The sequence below is a fragment of the Ammodytes marinus genome (genome assembly GCF_949987685.1).
Source record: "Ammodytes marinus genome assembly, chromosome: 10".
Classification (NCBI taxonomy): domain Eukaryota; kingdom Metazoa; phylum Chordata; class Actinopteri; order Uranoscopiformes; family Ammodytidae; genus Ammodytes; species Ammodytes marinus.
Window position 1 is genome coordinate 22,917,828 of NC_137214.1, and position 12,809 is coordinate 22,930,636.

Here is a 12,809-nt window from a genome sequence, read left to right on the forward strand (position 1 = left end):
CTTGCTGACTCTTGATGCCAGAAGGAAACCAAACACAAGCCACCGCTCAGATTCTGTGAAGTTTTAGCTTAGTTTATTGAGCCTATACTGACTTTAAAGCCTGGAGATATTCTGGCTTTAACATATAATCCGAGCAGTTCCGAGAATGTTGTGATGTATAAGCCACTGTGGATGAAGGAGAAGAAAAGTTTGCTTCCTGTCCAGCTTGAGGCTACAAATGTGTTTTGAGCCATCTGCCTCAGGGGCAGACACCAACATAAGTCACTGGATGTGAGACAGGAGACAACTTCCTACAGTGAAAACAAGCTGTAACCGATGCTATCTCAGGCTTGTGTTTTTTTTTTGAGGACAGGAGTGATAAGGGCTTGGTTAGGGGCTCTATCCAGGGCAAGCAAAGATCCACAGAGGGTTGTTTAGCCTCATTTTTTTTGACCGACCAGCTCCCAGGCCTATTTAATATTTCACAGCTTCCACTGAAATGAAGGAGAAAGTACTTAATTAAGTGTGAACAATAAATTGGCTATAACCAATTCTCCGCTGTGCATATATGGTTGGTAGAAAGCTTTTGATCATCCAGCATGGTCCCCTGAGATACAATGCATGTAGATGCATGAAATTACAGTGTGACGTGATCCAACCATGACAAAATAGAACTTTGAAGTGTTAAATCGCTGGCCGGCTGTCAATGACCTCAAACTGCTTTGTTGCTCTCAGAGAAGGAACATTAGTTTACTTTGAAATAGGTGGGAGTAGAAAATAAAAGCATGGGAGCGTACCATAGCAGAATATAAAGTTTGGTTTGGCAGGCAGCCACACAGACACATGCGCTTTGGTGCACATTGTAACGGGTACTCTTCTCAATGCTCTCAATGAAAAGTCCATCCCTACTGAATATATGATTTAATCATCGATGTAATTATTGCTTCTATACATTTTGATATGAATTATTTGACGATCTGCGATGTTACATAGAATGCCTTTTCCATAATCCTATGAGCAGTTGTGAAGGTGGGTTGTCCAATCAGAAACAATAGTGTGAGTCGAGGGAGGAGGATGCTGTGATTTGTTTGTCGGTGGCTCAAATAACACAAAAGTTGTCAAAAAAGGTACTACTGATGACGGGAGTGAAAGCTGCAGCTGCACTGCTGTCAGGAGATTGACCATTGAATGTTCTTGTACAATTTAGTATGACCCTGCATTCATAGGGTGCATGGCCATGCAATTGACTCAGACTCTTTCATTTGAATCATTTGAATTATAACGTGATGCCAATATTCCACTTATTTTTTGTAAAAAAAACAATCATCACTTTGTTAGAAGATGTTTTTTTGTGTTATTTGTGTTTTTATAATGTTTTGTTTAAACTTATTTTGAGCCCTGGAAATGATCTTGCAACCCATCTTGCGACCATCTGGATCTCTCCTATATGGGTCTGAAATGTTAATGTGTTTAATGTTGATGGTTTACCCAGCATTCATCCTGTTAAAGCTGTTCTATTTAGTTTTGCACATAGCTGGGATTTGCCAAACATCACATTCTAAAAAAGAGCAGTTTTACTGCACCTCCCTCCGATGCACCTGTCATCCATTCTGGTTTGCTGAGATCTTTTGAACTTAAAAGAATGGTCAAAATCGAAAAGCAGCAAAGAGTGAAATATCCTGACTTGATCCCTTGAAATATTCAATAAAAAAATATCCCATTATGCAACTTGATACCCTCATTCATTCAGCCCTCACTGACTGGTAAATTCCATCATTATCTAAACTAAACGCCGAAAGATCACTACCCAGGCTTTCTGTTAAAATTGGAGTGTTCCCAAGCTGACAAAACCCTGAAGAAAAATATTCCTCCTGAACCACAGAGCCACATGGCACCATACAATAGTTTTTTACAGTCTGAATTGGAACCGCCATGACAAGTAAAAAAGACACCCATGCTTCAAGTTCCCCTTTAATATTCAATGTACTTGTGCTGGAGATATCTCAGTATAAGCTATGAAGTCTACAGTGGCAGGTTTGTCACAGAAAACAAGGTAAAGTAGCACTTTCTAAAAAGGAACACAATGTAACGCTCATGTTCAATGCATTTTAAGAATGTATTGATGCATTATAGATCGGAACTGGGCAACCAACCAACAGTTGTCTTCACTTATAGATCATTGATGAATTATAAAGCACCAATAAAATACAAGTTAGGACTTCATGTGAAAGTAAAAAAAAAAAAATGGCCACTGAAATTCAACAGCCACCATAAATATCTCTTACTTTTTACAACAGTGAAGTGTTTTAGGGTGCATTGGTCATTAAACCATGTGGGGTCTACAAGGTGCTTCTATTTCAGGAACACTGAGCAAGCATCTTTTTAACTTATTGCTCTCGGTGGAAAGCACAAACACACACACACACACACACACACACACACACACACACACACACACACACACACACACACACACACACATAGTCACACTGACTCCCCTGGTTTTGGCAGCAGACGCAAGCCTGTCCAGATGAACTGTTAGTGATGAAAGGATGTATCATCCTCCCTCCCACTGTCTCTGGCACACTGCGTTCATGAAGTACTAGCCAAGTACAGCCAGAGTGCAATATGTCTGTAGGGTACGGATCCATATGTTCTGAATCATATTATTTCATAATTTTAGATAATGTCTTTAATCTTACATATTGAACCGTGCAAATAAATACAAGTTGAGTATACTTGATCACAGCATTTAAGCATGCACTGAATTCAAGTATGAAATTTGCTAAAAAAATAAGCAAGCATTTAGGACTTCCTTTGATTCAGGCACAGTTTGGTCACGACTCAAAACAAAATTAAAAAGTAATACTCATATTGGATCAGAAAATCTGCTCTTTGCCTGTTTTACTAAACAATGTAAGGGGGAAATCTGTCCCTCCATTCCTGCTGTCCAAATGTTGCGCCACGTTTCTCTTTGCATTAAAGGCAAATGTGCTTTTGGCTGGATCCAAAATGAACGCTCACAGCAGCAGCAACCCCCCGTAATGGAGTGTGTGATGAAGCCTGGAGCTCAACAGAAAAGCTTAAAAAGAACCTTTAGTTAGAACGTTTTAGCTTTCAATGTGCCATGTCAGCTCCAAAATTACTCCCTTTTGTTCTGTCTCGTAAAGTGTGCTTTAACAGAAGGCAGAGTGGTGGGTTTTTTATTCTGCTATAATTACATACGGAGGTGGATGGGGAGGCAGGCCCGCCATCTACCGGCTTAAAAGCAACCCCCTCACCCATAGCCACCCTCAGCCCTCATAGTCTTCCTACTCCTACTCAATTATGGGGGTATAAAGAGTTCATGTACATGAAAACTCAAAGTGCACCCAGGTTTGTGAACACATTTAGCCTGGGTGCTGTGTTTTGGGACAAAAGAAAATCCCCAGACAATTAGCAGCATTTTCAATATTAAGCAGTCTCTTTCTCTAAGCTCAACATCATCAAATCCATCCAGGGTCACCCACTGGTCTCTGGTTACTGTGTGCAGGCTGGACATAATTGGCTTTTGAAATATGGGACTATAACTGAACTGATGCTGACATGTTGAAATGGAGGTGAAGCAGCCTCACAGTTTGTCACCCCCCCAACAGCCTGGAATATCACAAGTGACAACTGCTTAGCATAAATTATCATGCAGGGGCACTGTTGAGTTAATTACATGCACGCTGAACACTCTGATTAACCAAAATAATAGTTTAAATCATTTTCCAGGAGTGCAGCATATTGGTTTCAACACAACTCTGACTTGACATGATTTGTTCAGAAGTGAGGTTAATTTCAGGGAGGCAATGAGGAAGCCAGTGGTCATAATGTGTGGCATAAATTCATGAAAATCATGGATCATGGATCACAACCTGATCCATGCACCTGTTTGTGTTTACTGTTAGATCTTTGGCATCAGGTTAAGTTCATTTCTCAGGTGAGGATTACTCATTTTGATAATAATGTTGTGAGATACTGCAGGTGTTGACAGACAGCTTCTTGCAAAGGTTTGGGATAATTCTACTTATTAACATAGCCTTGGGGTAGAAGGAAGCACATTTAGAAAAAAAGATATAGGCCTATAGGCCGACACACATATTGGATGTGTTGCATGGGCCTACATATTTTTGAATATGTGGGATAGCTATATTTGAAATAAGTCAGTCAAACAATGGTAAAACAAAAACAGCTTAGACATCCTACATTCCACATCCATACAAGTAGATGGATGTAGCTTTCTGCCAACAACAGTAAACACAGACATGTCCAGAGTCCACCCAACACATTCTTAAGTCTCAGCAAATGAACCTCTCTATCACTACAATTTTGGATGTGTTGTCATTAAAAATGTTTATGTTGAACAACGCCACGGCTCTTGCTGTGTGATGTGTCGGACGCGGTGAGGCTCTCCGAGCAGGAAGCTTTTATATGGTAATGAAATCGATTGGACGGACGCGCGCACCAATCAGAGGCGTTTGATTTATGTGTACGGGACTGTTGAGAGAAGCAGTCGCTTGGCAACCGCCTAATGAAATGTTCGAGCTGTGGCTATTAAAAAAATAGCGACCTTAGATCCCATTTGCTGCCTCTTATGCATTTTTTTTCAAAGAAAATAGTCCCCATCTTGGCTCGTTGGATCAAATAAACGCGAATAAACACAAATAAGAACGGAAACCCCGCTGCTTTCAGATCGAAAACGTTGTTTAAGGAGTGATGGGGTGGATGTGTTTGACTCAATAGTCCTTATTTAAGATTTGGTCAAATCCCCTACATTAACCTTAATAACTTTGTATGGCCTCGGGTGTCAATTCATCATATCCTCCTCCTCTTAATCCTCAGCAAGTGTCAGAGCGTCGCCCAGCCACTACGAGAGTCACTCTGTGTAATTCCTCCGTGTAGGCTGTTTTTGAAGGAGCCAACAATTGTGTGAACACAGCTCCTTCCGAGCAGGGGAAAAGACGTGACAACAGCGTACAATGGAAAACATGTTCATCATAGCAATGCCTGTAGCCTACCACATATGTATCCCCTTGAAACACGAGAACATCCCACTTTATGGGACATGATTGATTGAATGTAGGCTATGTGTTTCAAGCGCAGGTTTTCATTTGTCAAAAGGAACCAGGGAGAACAAAAGTCAGATCTCTAGATTCCTAGTTTAGAGCAATGGATTGAACAAGAAACAGGTTGATGTCCACTGCAACCAAGGGCAATTATCTCTCCACTTTACAACAAATAATTTTAGTTGAAATATTTGATAAAATAATCGCAATCACAATTTTTGCAGTGTAGCCTAGTCTGAAGGAATATTTAAATGGCATGGATGTGACTGTTACTGTGGAAACCAACTTTCCCCCTTGATTCACGATGCTCCTTGATCATTAACTGCCCGGCTCACAGCCTCCATATGTCGATGACAGAATATATAGGCTAGATCAGACAGCTCAGATGATTTGCCTACTCTTCACTGTAATAGCCGATTTTCATTGATTCAAACTCATCTCACAGAAAAGCTCACAGTACGGTCAGCAGCATTGTTATTATGGATGAAATTAACACCGGTAAGACATATTTGTAGGCCTAGATTTTTGAAGGGGATGAAATGTGTTTAACACTTACAGCAGTTGGTAACAGCAAAACTGTTCGCCACTTCTAGATTGTCAATGTGAGGCGTCAATCTGAATTCCGAGGTGCCAAACTGAACCATTCCTATCCGAAATGCGCTGTACTCTTGATCCGCGCCCCTTGGAAAAAGTCCCCCTGAAACCGAAACAAAATATCACTCACACTTGCACTATATTTCATATGGGGAGAGACATTTTTCCAACTATATCTCTCCAGATTTTTACGCACAAACCAGATGCTTTTTTTTTGTGCCATTTGGTTTTGTAGGCTATATCCTTGGAACTAATGAATACCTACCAATTTGTACACTGGGTGAGCCTCCAAGCGCGCATCCCCATAAAACCAGCAGCACGGAAACGGATAAATTGACTATCTTTTCCATGTTCACAGTTTAGTTTTCCCACATCCACCTGCGGGGTCTGATATTCCTCGTTTGTCTCCGGAGATGTTAGATCCGACACATATTGGAGACCTTTAGCCTTGTGGGGCAGAAAAAACACAAAAATAACCTGTGGCAAAGGACCGTTATTTATTTTTTTCCTTCAGCAGGTGGCTTGCACTGAAAGTTACACCCGCAGCGAAGGAATGGATGCCTGGGCTGAACGTCTGCCTGTCTCCTCCTAGTCGTCCCCTCCTGCCGGCAGCTGATTCCTCCTCTAAACGCACAGGGACACTGCGCGTCTCCGCTTGGCGCGCCGGAGATCCTTTTTAGCTTCACTCCCACAAGTGAGGAATGTTAATGAGAAGGGCGGACGGAGACGAAAAGAGCCGAGCCGGTCGTCACTTGGCGACAAGATTGGACACCACACACAAACGTGAATGAAACATCTTGGTCTGAAGTATTTGCTTTGTTTTGTACACACGGCAAGCGTTAATTGGGAGCATAAAAGACTTGAGACCATTGGACACCGTTGATTCATAACAGCCTATAGGGCAAGTGTGTGTGTGTGTGTGTGTGTGTGTGCGCGCGCGCGTGCGTCTGCTTCATAGTATTGATGCCTGCTTATGTATGAAGTACCCATGGCATTTCAACCTTTATTTCACGCAAACTAATTTGAGTCAATATTCCACTAAACAGGCTTTATTGTGAGTAGTAGAGTGGGATTCAATGTTCAAATGTTGAAACTTCAGATTCACAGTAGAACGTCTCATCCCCTCCCATACCCTGGCTGTAAGCCTGTAGAACTTAGATGCTTTGTAAACAGTTTAAACATGACATGCAATACTCAGAACACAGTGTTTATTATTGATAAATATGTGGTTCTCTTGATGAATGTTTTTGTCAATGGAAAGTCCAAAAAGAGTGAAAAGTGCCAACCACGATTTGGTGACACAATGTGACACATTCAAACTGCCTGAGGCATATATTGAACATAATGGTTAAAGCAGCAAATTTCTTGAACTCAACTAATGGATTTTTAATATGTTAAGCTCTGAAGGGTATACTGAGTGAGCTGGTATAGATACAACTCACTAAATGTCACCTGGAGAGGTCAAATATTTAACAACCCTTTTATGACTATCAGACCTTCATGACCTTAAATAGATGCAAAGGTGTCCTTAACTACCCTACTACCATTGGAGCCACACAGCAGAAGCATGCTCTTTCAATCAAACACATGGAACACATTCCCTTGACTTAAGCATGTGAAATGATAAGACTTAAGATAAATCAAAAATTATCATTTACAGTACATTGAAGGTTTATTTGGTTTGATCGTAATTAGTAAGTGACTGAATGTGGTGAATACCAAGATTTTAAGAGTCTACACAGTTTCATTCAGAGCAGTGATTCAGTTTAACCATCTGGAAGAAGGCGTAATCCCTTCTCTCCTATTATGCACGCCGGGATATTACTGTAGACATTTACAACCTTAAGAACTGTTCTAAATAATTCATAACATATCAGACGTGTAGCGATTTTGCAGACATATATATTGCGACCTTCAAAATAATTTTGGTCACTTGGAAAACAAGTCTCCTCTAAATCATGATAAAGGGCAACATTTCATAGGAGAAAAACTCATCAAGTGCATCTGCTGGAGGCCGTCACTCATGCCCTGCAGGGATAATCATCAAATGAATCTCCTCTTTAACTTTGATCTAGCGCTTATTTTCCACCCCCCTGCATACAGATCTAATGCAATGGCTGGTTGTAACTGCAATTTTGAACAGGGCTAAACGCAAACAAGCTACCTCAGTCACAGCCAACTACAGTGGAATATGTCATTTGTGGACGCTGGTTTTATGGTATGCATATCTTAGCATGCACAGGGAGATGAATATTAATCATTAGACAGTATCAAATAGCAGTCTGGGAGTAAACTAATGAGGCTGAGAGTGGTTAGTAGCAACAGTGTGTCTGGTTTCAGCACCATGGACAGCACATGGCTTCTACACACAATATACTGTATACTACGAAGGGGTTTAGAGGTAGATTTCCCTTAATTGTAACCTGGGACCTATTTTTTAAGGTTATGACCATCATCGCTATTGCATAACACTGTGTTCACTAAAGGAACTTAAATAATGGAACACGGTGTCATTGCTTAAATGAAGTATTATGGCAAGGCAGTGGTCAGCCAATGAGATGAGTTGCAAACAAGTCAAACGTTTATTCAGATGTTTTAAACTACTGTTTTTTTGGAAATAACACAAAATTAATAAAATGAAAAAGCCATAGCACCTGAATATGAGGAATAATTCATTCAATGCATAGAAAAACAGTATGTGTGTTTCACTAAAGCAATTTCAAAAAGTAAGTCTGTCATTTCCAAATCATCAATCGAAACATCTTTGCCCTAATTACAGGGATATTCACAAACATTTTTTTTAAAGCAGATCTAAAGTATTTCCTTATTATCCAAATTATTCAGGCCTTACGGTCAGATGCAGTGCTCCGAAATATTTTTCATGTTGCCCAAGTTTGGTTAAGCCTGGAATTGTTTAATACCTTCATGACTGCTAAAGATGTGTCTTACTGCTTATATTCCTTGACATGCCATACTTTGTTTTAGTAATGTTGTGTCCTTCCCATATCTCAGCAATAACCTTGCTTGGTATAGTGGAACCGTATTACATTATTAGCAATAGGGAACAATGGCCACACCTTCAAAAATGACCTGTTGCACTACATGAACTGGACACCCATACCTTTGCTTTATGGAGTTAATAGCAGGTTCAGCGGCTTGTGTTTCACAAACTTAATTTTGTTCATCCTTTCAACCTTTCCTGGACATTTTGTCACATAAGGATTCACTCTGCTCTGCTACTAGACTGAAATGTAATGACTTACAGTACATTCTGAAATTGCAGTGTGCGAGGTAACGACGAAACGCATTCTAATGAGTTTTTGGGAGCGAAATGAGAGTAACTCATAATCAAATCATGAGCCCCCTGGCTGTGTGAGGACATTTACTTTCCAGTCAATTTTACACAAATAAACCACAAGAGCAAATTGGAAATTTAACACATGCTAATGAAATACATTTTTTTTTTCTGGACAATCCAAAACTTTGTAGCAAGTCAAACCGAGTCAATGACCTTTGTGAAAATGACAACCATTTAGGTTCTGTGTGTCCCAGAAAATCCAGATGCTTCCTGGACATTTAGTTGGTGCTTTTATCCACAATAACAAAGGGCACTGGGTTCACACTTAGCTTGTGATGGAAAAACACTGCTGTTGAAGGAATCTGACATTTGACCTATCAGTAACAGATACTGTATGCATATGTCAACGATTGCCTAGCTGTAATTGGCTGCAGCACACAGAAACAATGGATACATGCTCCTGCAAGAATTCTCTAGAGGTCCATTAAAGGCCTTAAAGGACGTTTGTTTTCTGATGACTTTCTTCTTTCCTTTGTTGTTGTTGTTATCGAAATTGTGAAATGATCTTCAATGTTAAAACTGAAAACAACTATGGAGAATCTCAAGAGATTTGCTCCACCACAAAGAAAACAAACTGAAATTAGGTAAACTCTCAAACCACTTGGATGTAAGGGGAAAAAAAGTATGAATTTGTAATTTTCATACATATTATTTTCCAGATATTATTTGAAAGACCATATATTTGTGTCCACAATTTTATTTTCCGTCCGGCTGGAGCCTGTCCTGGCATGCACTGAACAGTAAGACGAGAGAAGCTGTATACTTCAGACATGTCTGCACTGTTTCCAATCCAGCTGAATGGCTTTTCCAAGGGGAAAACCAGGGGCTTTAAAATCTTGAGGCCACCCAGCCTTAAGTCAATGGAATCATTACAGTTCTCTACATTTCAACAATCATCCCCCTCACGACGAGGGACGAGGAAGATTTGAAGTTATCATTTGAAGGATGACTTCAAATCAGCATTTAGTCTAAATAGTAAAATTATTAATTATATTATACTACACACACGCACATTATGCATTAGCGATTAATACATCAGCATATTACTCATTCTTATTGTACATTGTTATCTGTTTTGTAGTTGCATGATTCAATATTGTATGATCCCATGCAAACTACTGATGCCAGGTGCACTAGTAAACAGCTGAGCACAATGCATTTAGAGGAGTTCATGATGATTCATACAGCACAGAATATCAGCAAACGTTTCCCCCAATGGAATTTGTCTACTGCATGTTCAATGGGATTTATGAGGAAGTTATGACTGAAGTTTTAGATAAACAAATACAGCAGGAGCACCAAAACTAATCATTTGGCTCTTTTTGACACAAGACTTGTGTCTGTTGATCAGGAGCCTGAAAACACAGACGTGCCTCTCTGAATTACAGCTGCTGCTGACATGACAGACTTAGAGGCTGTCTGAGCATACAGTAAAGATGGGATGGGAATACAAAATAAGCCACAGAAGTTGTTAAGCCAAGCATTATATACTACCACTGGAAGAGTCATAGGGAGTTAAACCTACAGGGATTGGATCCAAGGTCAGAAAGAGTGCTGAGACCGGACACTTTGACTGCATCCGCTCACACCAATAGCATTCAATCTGTACACATGTTACACTGAGCTCCATTTTTAAAACTAACACAAGAACCAATTGTATGTAAGTTGTTTCAAAGGAATACATTTAAAGATAGCCCATATGTACTGTACATAAAAAACACTGCATCGTATGTGTATTTCTTACTTTTATTCCAAAAATGACTATACCACTATGAAACTAATTCTCAAATCAGAGAGATAAGAAGACTATGCAAATGTCACGAAGTGTTGTGCCTATAAACAGCACATGGGAAAATATTTGCATGCATAGTAGCTTCTAGCTGTCTGCAATCTCTGCATTGTGTATTTTGTGTCTGACAACTATTATATTTTTCCCTTTCTCTTAATAATGCATTTTATGACCCTGAGCACCCATTCAAATATATGCTTCAAAACGGCAAAACATGAAAACAAAATGGAAAAAAATGTAATTGTTTAGAATGTTTTTATCTGAATAGTAGTCAAACCATTTTAGTTTGAGGTTTGTTGTTCCTCAGTTCCATTTTAATTTATCTGCTTTGACTATCCTCTCTCCTTTTATTTACAGCACTATCAGGCCCTCTCAGACTTGATGTTATTTCACCTTCACCATTTCATCAACCTGTCACTCTCTCTCTCTCTCTCTCTCTCTCTCTCTCTCTCTCTCTCTCTCTCTCTCTCTCTCTCTCTCTCTCTCTCTCTCTCTATTCTCTGTTTTGAGCAGAACAAACTGTGATGACGTAACCCCATGCATGGTCATGGTTTATTTTGCAAATTGGTTCTGTCCGTCTGAATGCGAACCGTGACCCCTGACTGGAAATGGCATCCTTCACACTTTTGAGAGTTTCCACATTTCCGAAGCATTGCCAAAAAGCTGCCACCGAGCAACCCAGCCAGTGTGCCCGGGAGGGAGCAGAACAATTGTAACTGACCTCAAATCCACTGTGGCATTCGGAAAACAAACTATTCTCTCCAATATGTTTCCAATAAAACCGTTAAAAAAAACTCCTCATAGCGGTGTACAAATATGACAGTGAGTAAACTAACTAACTAACTAACTAACTAACTAAAAGACAGAGAAGAGAAGTCACTGTTATGTAATGATGTTAGGTGTGATGTGATGTGATCACTATACTAATTTTAAGAAAGCAGTTTATTTTATTCTTATTTGATAGAACATGATTTAAAACAATAGCATTTACATTACATTGGATGGTGTTACAAATGCTCTTTCTATTGTAGTGTATTTTGTTATGACACATTCTAAGATTACTGTAGTGTATTATGTTACTATACATTTTATATTAAGGTCTACTGCTACAGAGGAGACAAAGACAGTTAGCCTCATCTGGCAGGGGGCAAAGTCAGGGATGTCAGCTGCTTGAGTGAGGAAACCCTCAAGGCTGACCTGTAGATCATTCAAATTTCACACAAAGGTGACTGTCTTGTGAGTTAATCAAAGGCAGTCTGGCTAAGAGTTAACAGTAGTTTATTGACCCTGGCCATCATCATCATCATCATCAGCATTGTCTTAAAAGTTGCTGAATCAGACTTCTTGGCCAACGTAACATATCGACTCTAGGTGATGACTAAACTCAGGATGTCCTCTGGGGGCCAGAGGACAACCTCTGACCATTAGGGTGGAGCTGGTTAGGGTTAAAAGCAGCCACAAGTCTGGAAAAATCAGGTCTTTTAGGATACAGGAACTATTCATAGCTTTTGGTTTTATGCATGTACCTCTATTAGTTTTTTGGCTACAAACACTTTAACTTTTTATTGGCTTCGTTTTGACTGCAGGATGAGTTTTGTTGTAAATAAAAGACTTGTTCCTGAAGACCTCCTCATCTGCCTCAAACTGCGTCTTCTTTCATCAACCCACGACCAACGCCGTTTTTCTGAGTAAAGACTGGAAAATATACTGCACTATTTAGTAAGAAAATCAATGGATGCTAAGGTTGTAAAAGCGCCACACAGATATGTGAAAGTAGTGTTCACAGTACAACGTAAATGAGCTTCCTATACACCCCGCGGCTCCCTCCTCCCCCACACTCTTCCTCCACTAATCATTGCCTGACTGTCATGGTGGCTTTCTTGGTGGCCATGGGTGGCAGCCTGGTGAGAGGTCATGTTGGATTAGAAAGCACCCTGTGTGATATAGGTTACAGCACTGAGCTACTAGCAGGGTGCTGGGGTGTGGAGCTTGCGCAAAA

At 40.1% G+C, this 12,809-nt stretch overlaps 1 protein-coding gene across 2 annotated transcripts in view; it reads right to left on the minus strand.

Annotated features, from left to right (window-relative positions):
* The window catches only part of gria2b (glutamate receptor, ionotropic, AMPA 2b), a gene marked incomplete at its 3' end in the record, with an annotated part of 48,949 nt that extends 43,221 nt beyond the window's left edge, over positions 1–5,728 (minus strand). For both annotated transcript variants that reach the window (XM_080034957.1, XM_080034956.1), the window contains exon 1: positions 5,626–5,728. In XM_080034957.1, the coding sequence (XP_079891083.1) occupies positions 5,626–5,713 (88 nt within the window). In that variant the 5' untranslated portion in view covers positions 5,714–5,728. The remainder of the gene's footprint in view (positions 1–5,625) is intronic.
* Between the last annotated feature and the right edge of the window lie 7,081 nt (positions 5,729–12,809).